This window comes from Phycomyces blakesleeanus (genome assembly GCF_001638985.1).
Source record: "Phycomyces blakesleeanus NRRL 1555(-) unplaced genomic scaffold PHYBLscaffold_32, whole genome shotgun sequence".
NCBI lineage: Eukaryota > Fungi > Mucoromycota > Mucoromycetes > Mucorales > Phycomycetaceae > Phycomyces > Phycomyces blakesleeanus.
This window is the reverse complement of record NW_017265189.1, coordinates 157,167-177,097: the sequence shown is the minus strand read 5'-3', so window position 1 is coordinate 177,097 and position 19,931 is coordinate 157,167. Positions and strand designations below refer to the sequence as shown.

At 38.8% G+C, this 19,931-nt stretch overlaps 9 protein-coding genes and 1 non-coding gene across 10 annotated transcripts; 6 read left to right on the top strand and 4 right to left on the bottom strand.

The window, feature by feature from the left end:
* Positions 1-485: 485 nt before the first annotated feature.
* PHYBLDRAFT_70323 (hypothetical protein) lies at positions 486-1,355 on the top strand (the record flags this gene model as incomplete). The annotated part of the gene is made up of 3 exons (XM_018442256.1): positions 486-810; positions 848-971; positions 1,097-1,355. 3 exons carry the CDS (start codon positions 486-488, stop codon positions 1,353-1,355), a joined length of 708 nt encoding a protein of 235 aa, XP_018285006.1.
* A 918-nt stretch (positions 1,356-2,273) lies between these two features.
* On the bottom strand, positions 2,274-4,473 carry PHYBLDRAFT_151904 (hypothetical protein; the record flags this gene model as incomplete). The annotated part of the gene is made up of 6 exons (XM_018432780.1): positions 2,274-3,202; positions 3,251-3,551; positions 3,690-3,754; positions 3,847-3,960; positions 4,102-4,168; positions 4,315-4,473. 6 exons carry the CDS (start codon positions 4,471-4,473, stop codon positions 2,274-2,276), a joined length of 1,635 nt encoding a protein of 544 aa, XP_018285005.1.
* Positions 4,287-4,359, bottom strand: PHYBLDRAFT_t261. The gene has a single exon. It is a non-coding gene; the product is annotated as a tRNA-Thr (tRNA).
* Positions 4,474-4,595: 122 nt separating the features above from the next.
* Positions 4,596-8,821, top strand: PHYBLDRAFT_174674 (hypothetical protein; the record flags this gene model as incomplete). Its single annotated transcript, XM_018437308.1, has 4 exons — positions 4,596-5,466; positions 5,676-6,937; positions 6,981-7,007; positions 7,904-8,821. 4 exons carry the CDS (start codon positions 4,596-4,598, stop codon positions 8,819-8,821), a joined length of 3,078 nt encoding a protein of 1,025 aa, XP_018285004.1.
* A 586-nt stretch (positions 8,822-9,407) lies between these two features.
* On the top strand, positions 9,408-10,145 carry PHYBLDRAFT_174673 (hypothetical protein; the record flags this gene model as incomplete). Its single annotated transcript, XM_018437307.1, has 1 exon — positions 9,408-10,145. One exon carries the CDS (start codon positions 9,408-9,410, stop codon positions 10,143-10,145), a length of 738 nt encoding a protein of 245 aa, XP_018285003.1.
* A 164-nt stretch (positions 10,146-10,309) lies between these two features.
* On the top strand, positions 10,310-11,314 carry PHYBLDRAFT_151901 (hypothetical protein; the record flags this gene model as incomplete). Its single annotated transcript, XM_018432779.1, has 1 exon — positions 10,310-11,314. One exon carries the CDS (start codon positions 10,310-10,312, stop codon positions 11,312-11,314), a length of 1,005 nt encoding a protein of 334 aa, XP_018285002.1.
* Positions 11,315-12,627: 1,313 nt separating this feature from the next.
* Positions 12,628-13,283, bottom strand: PHYBLDRAFT_151900 (hypothetical protein; the record flags this gene model as incomplete). Its single annotated transcript, XM_018432778.1, has 4 exons — positions 12,628-12,727; positions 12,818-13,046; positions 13,107-13,124; positions 13,175-13,283. The coding sequence occupies 4 exons, from the start codon at positions 13,281-13,283 to the stop codon at positions 12,628-12,630; spliced, it is 456 nt and encodes a 151-aa protein (XP_018285001.1).
* A 1,798-nt stretch (positions 13,284-15,081) lies between these two features.
* PHYBLDRAFT_160513 (hypothetical protein) lies at positions 15,082-16,001 on the top strand (the record flags this gene model as incomplete). Its single annotated transcript, XM_018434193.1, has 3 exons — positions 15,082-15,230; positions 15,258-15,639; positions 15,702-16,001. The coding sequence occupies 3 exons, from the start codon at positions 15,082-15,084 to the stop codon at positions 15,999-16,001; spliced, it is 831 nt and encodes a 276-aa protein (XP_018285000.1).
* Positions 16,002-16,035: 34 nt separating this feature from the next.
* On the bottom strand, positions 16,036-16,995 carry PHYBLDRAFT_174669 (hypothetical protein; the record flags this gene model as incomplete). The annotated part of the gene is made up of 2 exons (XM_018437306.1): positions 16,036-16,524; positions 16,594-16,995. 2 exons carry the CDS (start codon positions 16,993-16,995, stop codon positions 16,036-16,038), a joined length of 891 nt encoding a protein of 296 aa, XP_018284999.1.
* A 266-nt stretch (positions 16,996-17,261) lies between these two features.
* Positions 17,262-18,565, top strand: PHYBLDRAFT_174668 (hypothetical protein; the record flags this gene model as incomplete). Its single annotated transcript, XM_018437305.1, has 3 exons — positions 17,262-17,282; positions 17,510-18,001; positions 18,230-18,565. The coding sequence occupies 3 exons, from the start codon at positions 17,262-17,264 to the stop codon at positions 18,563-18,565; spliced, it is 849 nt and encodes a 282-aa protein (XP_018284998.1).
* Between the last annotated feature and the right edge of the window lie 1,366 nt (positions 18,566-19,931).

Genomic DNA, 19,931 nt, shown 5'->3' with positions numbered 1-19,931 from the left:
CCAACCCAGATTGAGAACAATACGTTTACAGTGAATTGGAAGATAGTATCATTTTCGATCTGGGTTGTTCTTCCAATGCTATAATACAGCCAAAATTGATCAAACTCACTGGGAATTGTAAACAAAGATAAAAGAATAAAAAGAGGATAGAAAGATAGATAACTTTTATTGAATGAAATAATGCTCTCTTTTATATCTTTTCTAAGCCTACTCAACCATTATAAATGTCTGTTTTGGTTTTTATTCTATTTTTGTTAAGCTATAGGTGCTCACGGAGTGTCTAATTGATTAGAATTATTCTAATCAATTAGATTTTAAATTTCTTTTTGATAACTTTTCAAAATACAAATTTAGTACTGTATACATAATAATAAGTCGGTGTTATAATAAATACTATACTGAAAAGTATAACTTTGAATACATAATAATTAAAAGTTTCTTCTTTTGCTTTTACTCTCAATAAATAAAGTATACTACTCTCAAAAATGTCTTCAACAACAAATACACTTTCCCCTATAGATCTCTCTGAAGTGGACATGACACTGATAAGCCTTATTGTTAAGAAGTCTGATGATATATTCAAAGAAGCATCCAAGTCAGATGAGTTTGAGGACGAGGAATTTGATAAAGAACTTGACAAAGAGCTCATAAACAATCAAATATTGCTACAAAAGCGCAACAAAAGCAATAATTCTGCTCAACAAGAAAAAGTAGAATTTATTTCAGCTATCAATGAGTTCTATTTGCAACAGACCTTGAAAGCAATTAAATTGATCAACCAAAACATCTTCTTCTTGATCTACATTGGCAGTGTGTCTATGATTTAGGAACAGGTAGTGATTCGTAGATGAGCTAACCAAGATACATACCGTTGGTGAACAATCAATTATCCAAACCTTACTGACAAAGAGACTGAAGAGTGTGCCTTTAAGACCCATTATTGGATTATGTGATCAACTTTTGAGAACCTTGTGAATCTTCTAAAAAACATAGCTGCATACTCAAGGTTCAATGATGAACAAAGAAGCACTTGGAATGTTGCCCAACAGGTTGATGTTGTTTTATGAAGATTCTGTAACACACACTTTGGTTATAGAATTGCTAAGGCAACACTTGGTGTTGGCCAGGGCTCCTACAATGAGTTTACAGTATGTTTTATCAATACAATGACAAAAGAAATTGCCAATAAGGTCATTGTATGGTCATCAACCATTCAAAAGCAGAGAGAAATTGCCAATGGTTTTGCTACTCATACAAGTATCAATATCCATGGCCATGACCACTTGAAAGACGTTGTTGGTGCCATTGATGGAAAACTCATACAGATAGAAAAGCCAAGAGTAGATGGAAATTGATATGTTGATCGCAAAAACCATACGTCAATGAACCTGATGGCAATTTGTGATCACAATAAAAAGTTTCTGAATATCTGTATTGGTGCACCAGGTAATAAATCTATATAACCCGACTATACTACTTGAATCCTTATATATTAACCAAATCTCTTCAGAGAGTTTTCACAATGCAAGAATTTTTAAACTTAGTCAGATATATCAGGATATGATCTCAGAAGCTGAAGGAAGGAGACCATGTCTTAATGGTATCTATATTATTAGAGGTATAAACAATTTAAAGTTAAACAGTTTTTGTATCTGTTTTATATCATTATGTCTCATTGTTTATGCTCAATATTCATCTAATAGATTTGGCATATCCTCTTCTCCCACAAATGATGGCTTCTTTCACAGAAAGAAACAGCACAGAAACCTTACTTACTAACTAAGAAATAGCAGCCTGTAAGAAATATAACAGCGTGCAGTCCTCTACTCAACAAAAAATTGAAAACATCTTTTTTTTACTTGTACTTTGATGGCAATTTATGTACAAACACCTCTTTGTCTTAAAAACTAATAACATGGCATTGATAATCACTTCTTACTGTGTTCTTCATAATTGATGTATTGACAATGGTGATTCCATCATTGTGGATGCTGAAGAGGATGTCGAGATGCGCAGATTTCTAGAAAATAATGTTGATAGTGTGGAGCTTTTAATGGAACCAATGAGTAGAGATATGGAGACTGATATCACTACAGTCAATGAATTTGGCACTAGAACTAGCCTTACTTCTCGCTTGAGACGACTCAAGGATCAGGAAGTAATAAAAAGAAATGAAGTTATGAGCAGCTTGTAAAGCTCATACTTCCAACAAAACTGCTTGACTTTTTTTAAATTCTAATATATAAAATGGTGAAAACATGTACAGTTTTATTTTATGCTTCACCATTGTCATTGCTTTGGGTGCTACTGTCTACAATGTTTCTATTAACAAACTTAGACAGAAGGTCTGTAATCCTTTTGTGATCAGCAAGGAACTTGTTGTCTCTTCTTGTCTTTCTTTTGTGCTCCACTGCTCTCTTCTCATCTAGTCTTGCCCGTCTTGCATGCTCCAGTGATTTCTCCTCATTCTCCTTCACAAATGAATTCATCTCTATCGTTCTCAACTCTAACTCCAAGGCTACTCCTCTTTTCTTTTCTTCTCTTTCTTCAGCTGTACCAAGAAATACTTCTGTAAGCTCCTGTGTAGATACACGGATATCTTCTCTCATTGCTGCATATGCTGAGCCCATAAGCTCCAACATGGAATCATAACAATCACCAGCAGGCAATCGATCATGTGCAGGTGCTACATGCAAGAGCACATTAGGCGGGAGGGAACTATAGCTGTTGGCTACTAGATCCTCAGCTGCAGGCTCCTCAGTTACTGGCTCCTTGACTATAGGTTCCTCTGTTGCTGGCTCCTCAGTTACTGGCTCCTTGGCTATAGGTTCCTCTGTTGCTGGCTCCTCAGCTACCACTTGTTCTTCCTCAAGAATTTCCAAAGGCTGGAAAGTTTCAACATGCTCTCTGGTTATTCTTCCAGTCATTGATGTACGCGTGATTGTTGCTCCTTGGGACATAGTTCCAGTCAAAACCAAGCACGGAATACTGTACGTGAGATTGTTCAACATAATCTCACGCATTTTGTTGAACCAGCACATATGAGGTAGGTATGCATTATGGCCTGTTTGAGCATATACTCTGTCCAAATTTACTTTGAAACTAGTTTTCAACAACTTGAACTTCGTGTTGCATTTGTTGCTATCCACTGTCAACTTGAAGGATAATGACAAGTTTTCAAAGTCAGTTTCAGCCTTGAAAGCTTTCATAAGAATATTTCAAAGATGATCAATTTTCTTCTTGTTTCCACCTGCAGCTTTAACCAAGTTATGATGGTCTGTTTGCAAAATAACTTTCAAGAGAAGACAGGTCACATCTATAGACCAGAATTGACTAGTACTGACCTCAGAGATATCTTCCATACTAGCAGCTTGTTCTGCATCCTCATTGTCTTTGGAATGCAAAACGTCTTCTTTGTCAATGGCGTCTTCCAGTTCACTATTTCCAGTTGCTTCAGCAGAAACAACATCTGGGAATGAGGTCAAACACGGTCTTATTTGAAGTTTCTGGGAGAGATTAACTATCCTCTGTTGCAGGCTGAGCAGGGTTAACTGAAACAAATCGAATTTTGTTGCATGACATTAATAAAAAAGAGTTATGTAAAGAACAAGAGAGTGAAAATATGATATGGTTGCAAAATAAAATGACTCTCAAAAGGGGTGTTGATAGCAATAAAAAATATTTTATACCTTGTAGACAGCAGGGATAAAATCCACAGATGTTAAAAATAAATTACTATATCTGACAGTGTAACCTTCAAACTATGGAAGGTATATTCTAATCAATTAGACACTCCGTGAGCACCTCATGTGCTTTCTAATTCTTTTGTAAGCAAAAGGAAATCACTTTGGTCGTCGTTCTCAAAAGAGAATTCTGTGTAATCGTCTTCCTGATTGGCTGATAAGAATTTGGGCACAACTGTCAAGTCTTGATCTGGTATTTCTTTTATGGCACTTGTAACTAAGTCGCAGAATCAATACCACTGGGGATCGTCAAGTTTATGAATAGTTTTTAGATAAGAATCAAGATGCTTTTTATTAAATATATTTCTTGACTATCTATACAAAATGATAATTGATTTCCGGCTAAAAGAATAGCTACGATAATATGTCTTAGATGTCTGTTGTCCAGTAATATCTTCTACAAGTATATTCACCATCTTAAACATCTAAAACATATATGAAAGACCAATTGGCAAAGTCAAGATCTTTTATCCTAAAAAGTCAACTCTGACACAACAACATCCTAGATCAGAAACGACAAAAATTAGAACAACGCCAAAAAATTGCCTTCTGCCAGAATTGAACTGGCGACCTTCTGCTTACTAGGCAGACGCTCTGCCAACTGAGCCAAGAAGGCACTGCTCTTTCGCTTAAGCATTTTATTTGCCTGGTTCCAAAATTTTATTTTTGACGAATCCACATATAAAGTGTATCCATCCATCAACATCTTTACGCAAAACGATCCATCCATCACGAAAAACGTACCTCCCATTGCCAAAAGTAGTGCAGTCCTTGTCCTTGGTATCCCAGCTGTCAGCAAAAAAAATTTCAGCTCAATCAGACAACATCACGCCATCTGCATTCTCAATCCCAATGGCCAATTTGCAAATCGGCAACATGCAGGGATTGCCAACCGAGCTTACCTCATTCCTGACAACATTGCAGGCACAAATCATGAATGTGCAAAACAGAACCGACCAGTTGGAGCGACTTGCAGCAGAGAATGCAAGACTAACTACTGAATTAGACCATGCTAGAACAACAATTGCTAATCTGCAGAAGCAATTAGGATCTCAGAGTGCATCTGAAAAAAACTTTTCAGAAATTTCACTTTCGAACCCAGCCGGCGCAGTAGGTGCTCCTGACAAAAACAAAGAACCAGGTCTGGAAGCCTCCACTTGGGCTACGAAAGCCAGTGTTTCTCTTCCTGTAACTGCCCCAAAAATGTCTACTGTTCCCTCTGCTCGCCGTATTGCAGCTTCTGTTCATATGTTTGCTCTTCCCTCTGGTCCTTCAGGTTATGAATATGTTTATATTCCAAGATCAAGACGCCTTAAGCACAAAGAAGTCCGTTCCTCTCTCCGCACTCTTGGTGTGGATTCTTCTCGACTTTTGGACATTAACTTCCCAGCCAGAGGTGTCATTGGCATCCTTGTTCATGTCCAGTATGCTGATACATTTAAGGCCAAACTGACAACTGCTTCTGTTGAGATTTTGGACGCATTTGATCCACTTGATCCTGATAATGTTGCTGATCCCAAGTATGCATCTCTGTCCACTCATGAACTTGCCAACACTGCTGCCATGCTTCACCATGATAGATGTCTCCAAGCCCTACAGTTCTTGCGCCCACACGTTGCTATCCCAGTTGGTCACTTCTTTTGTGAGGAAGGGTGGATCAGTGAAGATGAAATACCAACACGTACTACTCTTACCAATGCTACTGGCGGGTCTTTGTTCAAACGTCAGCGCAGCTCATCAGTCACTATGTCTGAATGAGTAATCTCAATATCGGATTATGGAATGCCAATGGCCTGCAACCCAGAGCCATTCAAGATACCCTTCAACACTGTCAGTCCTTACATATGCTCTTCATTACAGAAACATGGCTTCTCTCTCCCTCACATCTTCCCACATCATGGTCACAAATTCACTTGTATGGGTCTCCTGTAGCTGGCACCTATAGGGGCTCTATGGGTGTTTCTGTTCTCATATCACCTCACTGTCCTTATGCCGTCACTCAAATACCTATGCCCTCCAAATATGCTCTGGCTGTCAAAATTGGCTCACTCAGAATTGTATGCTTATATCTTCCACCAAATATGCCCACTCATGATGTCCTACATGTACTCTCTTCCATTCCTTTAACATATGATACCATTCTTTGTGGTGACTTCAATGCAAGACTTGGCTCTGTTACTGGTGACTATGCATCAAATTCTCGTGGACTGGCACTATGTTCTTGGATAGAAGAGAGATCTCTATCAGTTGTAAATGCAGATCTTGCACCTTGCATACCAACATATATTTCTTTCCGCAACAACTATGAAATCAGCAGTATTATTGACCTCTTTATAACTAATATGCCACTCATCAATCCTTCTCTTCATATTGCTACTGACTTGTCTCTTGGATCAGATCATCGCCTTTTATCACTTTCCTTTACCTATGATCTACAGCACTCTACCAATATGCCACCACCATTACGCAAGACATGGAACCTCTCACGCCTCAATGAACCTGATGTCCATGCTCTTTATGCTCATACCTTCAATCAAAACTCGACCTCCCTCCTTTCCACCTTGCAAGACATTGTACAGAATCCACCACTCACTAGACCCAACATTGATGCTATCACTGATGAGTTCAATTTACTCATTTATGACTCATTAAATAGCTCAATTGGACATCGACCCTCTCGCCCAAATCATTGGAAATCCTTCTGGAATGTAGCTTTGCAAACAGCAGCAGATCGTCGTAACCAATGTTACAAAAAATGGCGCCTAGCAATAGGTATTGACAAAGTTGTTTGGTGGACTAAACACAAGCATGCACAGGCCGAATTCCGATCTCAGGTTCAGCAAGCAAAACGTCAGTCTTGGCATGTCTTTTGTCAGTCTATGGAACGTGACTTCAGCAAAGCAACATCAAAGATAAAGCAGTTAAAACGCCGTAGACAGCCGCAACATACTTTCCAGCACGATGATGGACCAGCCGTAGCAGCAGCAACAATGTGTGACTATTTGGCAACAGTATATAGTGGACATATACTTCCAGCAACCCGACCACCAGCACCAATGACCACTTGTAACAGTGTGCCTTTTGCCTCTGATGACTCTCCCTTTACCTCACCAATTGTAGAGGAATTCATGCAATTTATGCCTAACTGCAAGGCACCAGGACCAGACCATATCAGAGCTGAAATGCTAAAACCTGTAAAAACACATGTCTCACCCATTCTTACTTTATTATTTACAGTTTGCTGGCAATGGTCATATGTTCCAAGTTTGTGGCGCCAAGCCCAGGTCTTCCCAATCTTCAAGAAGGGTAGTCCAACTGACCCGGCAAACTACAGACCAATCTCCTTGACCTCTGTACTGCGTAAGCTTTTTGAGATGTGTATAGCCCCCCAGTTGCACAAGTACTCTCCTCCTTTGGATGTGGCTCAAGGTGGTTTTCGTCCTCACCGTGGTGCTTTGGATCAAGCTCTCTGTCTCCATGATCTGATGAAAGCCTATTATCACCGTCATAAGCACTACCCTGTTGTTGCATTTCTGGATATCAAGGCTGCCTATGATACAGTGGATCGACGAATCATCTGGCATGCTTTACAAAAACGTTGCACTCCACCGGCACTTTTGGGTCTCTTGGTTAACATGTTTGACAATGTCTCTATCTGTGTCCTTTTGGGTAACTTTTCTTCACACTCGTTCTCACCTGCCACTGGGGTTCTCCAAGGTTCTGTCCTCAGTCCACATCTGTATTCAATATATATCAACTCCCTGCCCCCATTGCTCCGCACAGTTGCTCACTCACAAACTACAACCCATGTTCCATCACCCTCTCCTACCTCATTGGATGCATATAATGCTCTTCTTGCTCCTTCAGGTGTAGATGGCTTTGGACATATTCATTTCTCAACACCCATCAATTCTCTGCTCTTTGCCGACGATGTAGCTATTTTTGGTTCTCTTTCAGACGTTCAGGCCATGCTAGACCTTGCTGCAGACCACTCTCTTACTCTTGGATATCGATGGAGCCCCACCAAATGTGAAGTTATATATCCCAAAACACGTGCAAGCTCGCCAGTTTCTCTTCTTTTATATGGTCAAGTTCTCCCTGCCACTGACCTGTTTATTTATCTGGGTGTTCCTTTTGCCAATAAGGGTATTTCTTCCAAGTCCATTGCCACTCATAGACGTTCTGGTACACTTGCTACAATGGCAACCCTAAACTCTGTTGGTGCTTGTCGTTCTGGTTTTTCTCTGCTGCTCAGTTCACGACTGTATAAGACCTTTGTCCGCCCAAAGTTTGAATATGGTTTGGCGATCTCCACTCTACTGAAACAGGATATCAAAGTGCTGGAGTCCATTCAAGATAAGTGTCTTTGCATGATTGTTGGGGGGCATGCCACGTCCTCTACAATTGTGTTAAAGCACATCTGCAATCTGCCAAGTATGAAGTTTCGTGCTGATGCTCTTACGGCCAAGTTCTGTATAAGATCACGCTTTTTGCCAGCCCAGTGCCTTCTGTCTCTTTTGCACCGTCATCATACCATCTATTCTTCACTTGTCTCCTTGGGAAAAACCCATCTTCTGTCCAATCTCCCTCCAACACTCAAACTTCGAAGCCCTAGTGCTGTAAAAAATCATTTTGAAAGCATTAGAGAAGCTGGATTTGCAACCTTTCTCCAGTCTAATACGCAAGTTCTCATTCAAGCATGCCGCCCAGTTCTTGGAGTTGATCCAATCTTGTTTTTGCCAGCCTCACGTGTGGAACGTAGCCGTTTGATTCGTTGGAGAATGGGGTGGTTACCAGGCAAACCAAAGGAATGTCCTTGTGGATCAGATCACACCTCACGCCGCCATTTGTTGGATTGCCCACTTGTTCCTATGGCACTATTTGAACAGTTGCCTCAACCTGACCAAGATCAGATACACAGAATTGATTTTGCTATCACATCCTTGCCTTTGTCATCTCAAGAACCGCGACCTGCTTACTGGATACCACTGCTGACTATTCTCTGGCACATAGATGTTATATGTAATCCTGATGGTGACTATTCACATGAGACTGAACATGGTGCTCTTTGGATATAATTTAGACTTTTTCTTTTCTTTCATAGCTCTTCACTTTTCATTGTTCTTTACTCCCTTTATCTCTCTTTTTTCTCTTTTGTCCTTTGCTGTCTGAAAAGTTCTTTGTTCTGCAATTCTGTCTCCTCCCTTTCACTGTTACAACTATTTTCACAGCTGCAAAGTGGAGAGCAGATTCAGCCATTGAAGCTAGTATGATTTGATCTTCTCTTTCCCCTCTCTTTTTTTTGTCTTTTGTGATCCCTTGAGACTTTTTTATATCTTCTTTTTGTACTTTGGAGGCTATATGATCTATAGATCGCCAGCATTATCTCCTTTAATAAAATATAATCTTTAACCTGAGCCAAGAAGGCACTGCTCTTTCGCTTAAGCATTTTATTTGCCTGGTTCCAAAATTTTATTTTTGACGAATCCACATATAAAGTGTATCCATCCATCAACATCTTTACGCAAAACGATCCATCCATCACGAAAAACGTACCTCCCATTGCCAAAAGTAGTGCAGTCCTTGTCCTTGGTATCCCAGCTGTCAGCAAAAAAAATTTCAGCTCAATCAGACAACATCACGCCATCTGCATTCTCAATCCCAATGGCCAATTTGCAAATCGGCAACATGCAGGGATTGCCAACCGAGCTTACCTCATTCCTGACAACATTGCAGGCACAAATCATGAATGTGCAAAACAGAACCGACCAGTTGGAGCGACTTGCAGCAGAGAATGCAAGACTAACTACTGAATTAGACCATGCTAGAACAACAATTGCTAATCTGCAGAAGCAATTAGGATCTCAGAGTGCATCTGAAAAAAACTTTTCAGAAATTTCACTTTCGAACCCAGCCGGCGCAGTAGGTGCTCCTGACAAAAACAAAGAACCAGGTCTGGAAGCCTCCACTTGGGCTACGAAAGCCAGTGTTTCTCTTCCTGTAACTGCCCCAAAAATGTCTACTGTTCCCTCTGCTCGCCGTATTGCAGCTTCTGTTCATATGTTTGCTCTTCCCTCTGGTCCTTCAGGTTATGAATATGTTTATATTCCAAGATCAAGACGCCTTAAACACAAAGAAGTCCGTTCCTCTCTCCGCACTCTTGGTGTGGATTCTTCTCGACTTTTGGACATTAACTTCCCAGCCAGAGGTGTCATTGGCATCCTTGTTCATGTCCAGTATGCTGATACATTTAAGGCCAAACTGACAACTGCTTCTGTTGAGATTTTGGACGCATTTGATCCACTTGACCCTGATAATGTTGCTGATCCCAAGTATGCATCTCTGTCCACTCATGAACTTGCCAACACTGCTGCCATGCTTCACCATGATAGATGTCTTTAAGCCCTTCAGTTCTTGCACCCACACGTTGCTATCCCAGTTGGTCACTTCTTTTGTGAGGAAGGGTGGATCAGTGAAGATAAAATACCTACACGCACCACTCTTACTAATGCCACTGGTAGGTCATTGTTCAAATGTCAGCGCAGCTCATCAGTCACTATGTCTGAATGAGTAATCTCAATATCGGATTATGGAATGCCAATGGCCTGCAACCCAGAGCCATTCAAGATACCCTTCAACACTGTCAATCATTACATATGCTCTTCATTACAGAAACATGGCTCCTCTCCCCCTCACGTCTTCCCACATCATGGTCACAAATTCACTTGTATGGTTCTCCTGTAGCTGGCACCTATAGGGGCTCTATGGGTGTTTCCGTTCTAATCTCACCTCACTGTCCTTATGCTGTCACTCAAATATCTATGCCCTCAAAATATGCTCTGGCTGTCAAAATTGGCTCACTCAGAATTGTATGCTTATATCTTCCACCAACTATGCCCACTTATGATGTCCTATATGTACTCTCTTCCATTCCTTTAACACATGATATCATTCTTTGTGGTGACTTCAATGCAAGACTTGGCTCTGTTACTGGTGACTATGCATCAAATTCTCATGGACTGGCACTATGTTCTTGGATAGAAGAGAGATCTCTATCAGTTGTAAATGCAGATCTTGCACCTTGCATACCGACATATATTTTATTCCACAACAACTATGAAATCAGCAGTATTATTGATCTCTTTATAACTAATATGCCTCTCATCAATTCTTCTCTTCATATTGCTACTGACTTGTCTCTTGGATCAGATCATCGCCTTTTATCACTTTCCTTTACCTATGATCTACAGCACTCTACCAATATGCCACTACCATTACGCAAGACATGGAACCTCTCACGCCTCAATGAACCTGATGTCCATGCTCTTTATGCTCATACCTTCAATCAAAACTTGACCTCCCTCCTTTCCACCTTGCAAGACATTGTACAGAATCCGCCACTCACTAGACCCAACATTGATGCTATCACTGATAAGTTCAATTCACTCATTTATGACTCATTAAATAGCTCAATTGGACATCGACCCTCTTGCCCAAATCATTGGAAATCCTTTTGGAATGTGGCTTTGCAAACAGCAGTGGATCGTTGTAACCAATGTTACAAAAAATGATGCCTAGCAATAGGTATTGACAAAGTTGTTTTGTGGACTAAACACAAGCATGCACAGGCTGAATTTTGATTCTATGTTCAGCAAACAAAATGTCAGTCTTGGCATGTCTTTTGTCAGTCTATAGAATGTGACTTCAGCAAAGCAACATCAAAGATAAAGCAGTTAAAATGCCGTAGACAGCCACAACATACTTTTTAGTATGATGATAGACCAGCTGTAGCAGCAGCAACAATGTGTGGTTGAATGAAGGTTTACAGGTTTTTTAAAGCCAGATTTAAACTACCGATATAGATAATATCTCTATGAGTTTTCAAAATCAGATCAATGTTCTTAAGCTAAAAACCAATCCTTTTTGTGTTCTATATATCTGTGTTTTAATATCTTTTTTTTAAAATTACTCTACGAATATTTGTTCTATAATAACAGCAAAACCGGATTTGGATAGCCTGAATTTTGTAAATATTAATCAATAGTCGTCACATTTTGGTACTGTTTTTTGTTGTGAAGATAATGCAGTTTCAAAGTTTATGTAAGAAAGTTAACAGATATGTTTTTAAATTAGGGGCTATAGATTTAACATAATAAATGTTTTTCAACTACATATACTTGTGGCCTACTTGTTACAGTTATGGTTTGGTGATGCAGAGACTCTGGTTTGATTCTGACTGGATTCATTTTGCACTGTATTTTTTATTTGATTTTTTTAAGATATAAAGCTTATCTTATACCTGTCGGACATTATTTTGACGAATCCGTAAAATCTGAAGATGGTTAACTGCAGTATCTCTTTATGCGCAGTAACATCTTTCTGAGCATTAACCGCAGTATAATGACTCTTCTTTCATTTAAATATAATATAATAGCTACTGCAGATAATGCGCAGTATTAGTCTAGAAAACTATATAAGACAATTCAATTCATATCAATAAAAAGTATCTTTTATTCTCTCTTTGATTTTACATATACTCCTTGATTCCCAGTGGGTTTGATCTTTTGGCTTTGTTATAGTAAAAGGAAGACCAATCAGATCGGAAATGACATACCTATTAATAGATGTTGAATGATGTTGTTCTTTTGATATATTTGAATTAAAATGTATTTATGTTTTTTTTTATATTATCATTTTAATATTATTAATACAAATTAATTTAAATCTATATTTCTTATATTTTTATTAAAACATTGTAGAATCAATATATTCTTTATCTTCATCATCTTCTAAATATTCATAATTTGTAAATATTGGGTTTTCAACAATGCTTCCAAAAGAAACCTCAGCTAATATCTTTAGCATTACTTGCCACAATCTGTTCTCATATTTTTTTCTCCATATGAATTCCATCAACATCCATGGCACCATTTGTTTTGTTTGCAATCTGGCATTGCAGTTCATTTTTATTCTGTTCCACAGACCTATGTAATAAAAGTTAATAAAATAATTTTATCTTTTATAATATTTTACCTTCTATAGTATTGGTATGAATACCATCAGATATAACATACTCAACATTGTGATTGACTGTTCTATGAGTATAGTTCATATCAACCACTGATGTCAATCCCCCATATGCAGCCCAGCAATCTGTGTGAATAATGCTATTAGGCTTTACATACTGCTTTATCACTTGAAGGAGAGTTGCAGCATCTCTCTGAGGAACTGTCACCAAAAATGTTTTTCGTTCTGCTATTTTCTCAATACCCCCCTGAACCCAAACACCTTCTACTCGATGTCCTCAGTGATATTTCCTCTTTCCAAATTTGCTTTCATCAATTTCAACAATAATGAATTGACCATTGGCATCAATACCTCCTATAAAAATATTTAATATATCTATATATATTTAACTCTTATAAACTTACCAATTCTTATGTCATTGTTCGTTAAATCCATTTGAATCAATTGGTGAATACTAACAATGAGATGTCTCATAGTTTCTGGAGAAACACCAAGCATAACTCCCATTGTCATTCTAGGAATCCAGTTTAACCAGTAATATATTCCTTACATAACAACATCATAGGAAAAATGTCTTTGTGCAAAGAAAGAATCCAATCTTTCAGATTTTCTTTCTCTTTTACAACATGTTGCTCCCATGCTGTTTACTCTACTGCATCTGTAACTGTAGCCTCTGTCTTTTTCAAATATATAGTCCATAGAACTGCCACCAGAACAAGTAAAAATAATATGATTTCTTGGATATAAAGCACCTTGTGCAATCAAATATCTTTATATATATTAAATATTAGTATATAATAATTAAAAATAACCTTTTTACTTACTGTTTTGCAACTTCAGATGTATATGTTGACGCCATTACATAGCTCAAAGAAGGAATAGATAATGGACAAATTGATAAAGAAGATTGATTATCCATTTGAAAATAAATAAAATAGAAATAAAAGAAAAGAAAGCAAAAAAAAATGAACATAATATTTAAACAAAATAAAAGCTGTCAAAAAAACTTTTCTGTGACGTGGCACGTGACTAAGCCACACAAACTATATTATTTATAAGATTATAACACTTAAAATAGATACTATAAATTTTATAATTATATTTTCTCTATCAATTTGTGACGTTATGTGACGCTCAAACTGAATCTATATAGCTTACATTCACGGCATTGTTTTAAGTATATGCACGTCACAACACGTCACAAATTGATAGAGAAAACAAACTTTAAAAAAATTAATAATAATGATTTAAATATGTTATATTTCACTAAATATGTTATATGTCTTTTGTGAGAATTGAACTAGTGATCTACAGATTGCTTTATGACACTGTAAGCAAAGGGCAGAGTTTGAATTCGGAGCTTTAAAACCCCATAAACCTTCAGAAATCCACAGTGCCTGTTTTGATTATATATAGAGTCATAACTGCCATTTTTTATTAAGTAAAAAAAGGCAGTTATGTTACCAAAGTGATAATATGTTATCATTCTCTCCACTATAGTGTATATAAAAAATATTAAGATTCCAAAAAAAATAACAAAAGTAAAGGCTTGTCACTGCTTCTATATATTCTTATAATTTAAAGCTTCTTGCAACATAAAACTGTCACAATTGACAGTGACAATCAAAATTAAAATTCATAAACAATCAATAATGATTGACTTTTATAGTAAAATATCTTGTCATTGCCAATTGGTTTTTTGTATATGTTTTAGATATTTAAGATAATAAATATATTTGTAGAAAATATTAGAGAGCTGTTTAAAGTTGCCTTGTATCTACGCCCAAAAAAGGTACTTAAGTTGGAACATTTTTTTAAAATTTATTCTCTAATACACCATATGTGTACCATCATGTTGCATCAACAATATAGCTTGTGAAAATATTATGCATGAGCTTCATTCTTTAACAACTTCTTTATACTCAAATTGATCATCTAAATTCAAAATAAAATAACCAATCATTCCGAATATAACATTAGCAATCACGCCCAAGTTCATCAACAAAGGCAACAAAGGCAACAACAACAACAACAAAGACAACAACAACAACAACATCAAGAACAGCAACAGCAGCAAGAGCAACAGCAGCAAGAGCAACAGCAGAATGAAGAAGAAACCATATCTCAAGAGATTAGAAGAGCCAGGAGAGCTAGATATAGCAAACTAAACCTAAATCTCTTGAGTAACAATACTTGTATATATCTATTTTGTTTCACTTTGGGTGAAATTGAGAGAATAACAACAGCACTCAGATTGGATCATGTGTACCGTTTTTCAAGTATACAAGTCCGTAAGAACCTTGGCTTTGCAATGTTACTCAATCAGTACAGCTTTCCAAGACACTTAGGTGATATGTCTATACTTTTTGAAATGAGTGAAAGCAATGTATCTGTAGTTTGCCAAGGATTTGAAAGCATTGTTATGAGCCAGATTAAATGGGGACTTCAATTCAATATTAAGTAATTTCACCTGGAAAACTTGGAAAGGTTTGCAAGTGCAATCTACGACAAAGGTGTAGCACTGCCAAACATTGTTAGTTTCATTGATGGTACTATGCAAGCAATATCAAGACCAAGCCAAGGTAATAAAGTTCAAAAAGCTTTTTACAATAGTTGGAAGCACATGCATGCTTTGAAGTACCAGTCTATTGTTACTTCTGATGGGATCACAAGCAGCTTGCTTGGACCATATGTTGGCTCTAGACATGATCAGTACATATATACCATGTCCAAAACAGAAGCAAGAGTGGAAAAATACTTGGATATTGTACCAGATGTCGAATTGCCATTTGCCTTGTACGGCAATCCAGCTTACATGGTTTCCAAGTGCCTATACTCACTATTTGAAGGCGTATCTCTTAGTGGTATAGTAACCATAAAAGATTGTCGACAAAGATTGTATAATATATTAACCATGTACAATAGATTTAGATAAAAAAAATTAACAAGAGTATGTCAAAAGTGCGAGTGGCAGTAGAGTGGGAATTTGGGGAAGTACAGAAGTACTTTAAGTATTTCAAGTATAAGTATGCCATGAAAACAGGGGAAACAAGTCCAGCAACTGTGTACATGCTATCCACAGTATTCAAAAATATGATCCACTGTACTGGTCACAATAGATTGCCAACAAGTTTATATTTTGGTTTAGAGCCACCGACTCTTGAGGAGTATATCTCTGGATTAAGACGTGATAAAATAGACAGAGAAGATGAAGATGATATATTATTTTAAATAATTTAATACTTAAATTTTTATGCTTTTATCATTATTTTCTTGTTTTTTTTAATTCCTCTTTGATATTGCACATCTTCTGAAGTATCTGCTTCAGCACCCCCATGACTTCAGCATGGTGGGTAGCCTGGGACTCTGGGACTTCATTTCCCACCTTCAGATGATCCTCATCCTCGACCTCATCCACGTACTCATCCACGTCCTCATCCACGTTCTCATTCTCCTTATCTGCGTTCTCATTCTCCCCGCCCTCCTTGCCCTCCTCATCCTCAATGCTAGCTGAGCTAGCTTGACTGCCAACTGGTTGGGCCGCAGCCATAGCAGAGCTCTCTGCTGGGAAATTTTCATGCATTTCTGCATTGATCTTTTTGATAAAATCTTGGTATTTTTGCCTGAGATTTGTGATCTGGTCAGGAGCTCCTGACGCAATTGCCCGTACACGGCCTTCAAGGCCAAGCTTAAAGTCCTGTCTGGCAATCTCCTTATTATGACCAAAAACCTTGAACGCCTTGTGCTGCTCTTTCTACATTTAATTAAATATATGTATGTAATTAGAAAACTGAAAGGAAACTAAATATAAATTTGACTCTACCTTGTCAAGGATCTTTCGGACAGCCTTCTCTACCTCTGGCCTGTTTCTATTTGCACCCAAGGTATCAGCAACAGTCCTCTCCTCAAAGGCATTCTTGTAGATGTCTACAAGTTTCAACATTTTGCGACGGCAAGTGTTGTAAGACAGCTCTGTCTTGCCAGGTGTCACGTCATTGACACTTTTAACAATGTCCCGCCATGCCTTCTTGTGTGCACCTTTCTTCAAAGAAGGGGGGAAAAGGTGCGCGTATTCCTGTAAGAGCACCAACTCTTTGGTATTGTTCCAGAAACCATGTGCCTTCTTTGACTTCTTCTCTTCCTCAAATCCAGAAAGTTTATACTGCTTGATTCGCAGTTTCTTGTTGCTGTTCTCAGCGTTCTTAGAGGTTCTTTTTGGAGGCATTATTGTATTAGAATATATATATGCAAGAAAAGTGAAAAAATATTAGAATTCTGAAAAAACTGGGCTTTATATAGCTTAATGATTATGCTTGCAAGATATCATCAATATTTCTTATTCAAACAAGAAAAATCAAGATATTCAACTTACTAAAAACAGATGTTTCAGATGGTTTTGCATAAATTAATTCAAAAAAGAAAATAAAAGGGGGCTTGCATCAGATGAAAGGATATGTCTCAAATTTAAACAGCTCTCTATTACTAAACAACATGCATCTAAGACATATTATTGTAGTTATTTTTTTAATTAGAAATCATATATTATTTTGTATAAATAGTAAAGAAATATAATTAATAAAAAGTATCTTTATTCTTATCTAAAAACTATTCATAAACTTGATGATCCCCAGTGGTATTGATTCTGCAACTTAGTTACAAGTGCCAGAAAAGAAATATCAGATCGAGACTTGACAATTGGTAGCTGAATGAATAGTTCCTCTGACCAGAACAGTGTCTAGTTTACCAACGCCCAGAAGAAAAAATTTGAAATCGAAGAACGAGTTCAGATCTTGCTTCCCGCTGAACTTGCTAGTTCTTTTGCTGCTTCCCATACTGTGCCTTCACTTCCTGAAGACCAGCGTCTCCATTCCTCTCCTTCCCGTGTATCTTTTTGGGACACTCAAGCCCAAAACATAGTTGCCAAACTATCTGGTGTACCTGTTTCTACACCTCTTGTTCCCAACTCTCCGGTCCACATACCTGTTCCCAGCTCTTTGCCCATGAGTACTCCTCCTGCTCCAGTCGACCCTGCTGCTCTTGCTGCCCCAGCTGCCATGACCATGCCCGAGTTGATTGCGGCTTTTACCACTGCTCTCCATAGCTCTCAACCACCTGCTGCTTATACTGGCCCGAACTCTGTTCCTGCTCCAGTATCTTTGCCTCCCTTGGTCCAGATAGAACGGCCAGATTTTTATCATGGGGCCCGCTCTGCCAATGCAATCGATGGTTGGGTTTGTTCCATGGAACATTTTGCTGAGCTCCACTGCATGGATTATGACAGCTGAACGTTGTATGCCATAACTTTGCTCTGTGACCGTGCTGATGTCTGGTGGCGTCGTCTGGAAGATAATGGTACCAGAACCTTGGACTGGTGCACTTTTACTCATTTGCTCAATGACAATTTCCATCCTGTCCACTCTGTTCAAAATGCATAAGATCGCATTTGCTCCCTGTGCCAGACTGGTTCTGTTGAATCATATATCAACACTTTTCAAGATCTATGTATGGATATTCCATCCATGACTGAGGACGAGGCTCTAGACAGATTTGTTAGTGGTTTGCGTCCTGAAACTCGCAGCCAAGTCCGCTTCCAGGAACCCTTGGACCTTGCCGAAGCTGCCCGCACTGCCCTAGCTTTTGAGAATGGCCACCGCCCTGTCCCCACTTCCCGCCCAGAGGTTGTTCCGCAGTATGTTCGCGATGATGGTCCCACCCCTATGGACCTTGATGCTATGGAGGGGAGGGGGTCAATGCGGACCAACTACCAGGGACGCTCAGGCCAGCACAGTAACTGAAGCTCCGCCAGCCGTTCCAACGTGAGACCACACCAACAAGGAGGTAGAGATAACCGCGAGTGTTTCTGGTGTGGCCAGATTGGACACCTCTGCCGTTTCTGTTCAGAACGTACTGCTGCCATCTGCCAGTTAGACGAAGGACAAGCCAAGGCACAAGGCCGCAAGGAATTCTCATTCCATACAACTGAGCTAAAGGGGAATCAGTTGTGTGAGGACCAAGACCCCCACCCTAACAGGGATGTAAAAGATTACAATAGTGGTAATTATGAAGAACATGATAATAAAGCTTTGTCTTACCAATATTTCGATGTCCCTACTACTTGCAATGAAGATTTGATGCATTTAGAGCAACTCAACTCTACTGTCAATACAGACTTACTATTATATGAGGCCGTTTATGAAGATAAAGTTATCTCAGTACTGATCAACAGTGGGGTAAGCGCAAATTATGTCACCCCAGAGATTTCAAGACTAGCAAGCAATGTGGTACACGTTAATGACAGACAAGTAGAGACAGCTGGTGGACATCGCATTGCAATTACCAAGAAGATCACCATACCTATTTCCCTCAATGGATACAAGGACTCTGTAGAAGCATATGTGTTCCCAATGAAGTTCGACTTGATCTTAGGTCGTACTTGGCTCCAACAGGCAGAACCTGTCCCTGATTGGCTCAATGACAGCTGGAAATTACAAAAACATAACAAAGAATTCATCATAGAACCATGCAACACAAGAACAGCCAAACATCACCTGAACTATCTTGTATCCCATAAGCAAGTAAAGAAACTGATAAAGAAGGCCGATGCAGATAGTTTCCTGTTGTATGTCAAAGAAGACCAGGCAAAATAAATCAACAATTCTGATTGGAGTAACCTGGCCAAGGACTTCCCAGACGTTTTTAAAGAAGAGCTCTCTGGTGTTCCCCCAAACCGAGATGTACAACATGTTATTGACACTGGAGAGGCAAGACCGATCAGCCGACCTCCTTTCAAGATGAGTCCCCTGGAGTTGGACGAACTGAAACAACAACTCAAAGAACTCCTGGACCTTGGGCTAATCAGGTCTAGTGCATCGCCTTGGGGAGCGCCCATCCTGTTTGTGAAGAAAAAAGATGGAACGATGAGAATGTGCATAGATTATTGCACTTTAAATAAGATTACTGTGAGAAACAACCACCTGTTACCAAGAATTGATGAATGCCTGGAACGACTCTGTGGGTCCGCACACTTCACTAGCCTGGACTTAAAAAGCAGATATCATCAAGTGAAGATCCACCCTAGTGATGTCCCCAAAACAGCATTCAACACCAGATATGGCCAGTATGAGTTCCTTGTTCTTCCCTTTGGTCTGACCAATGCACCTC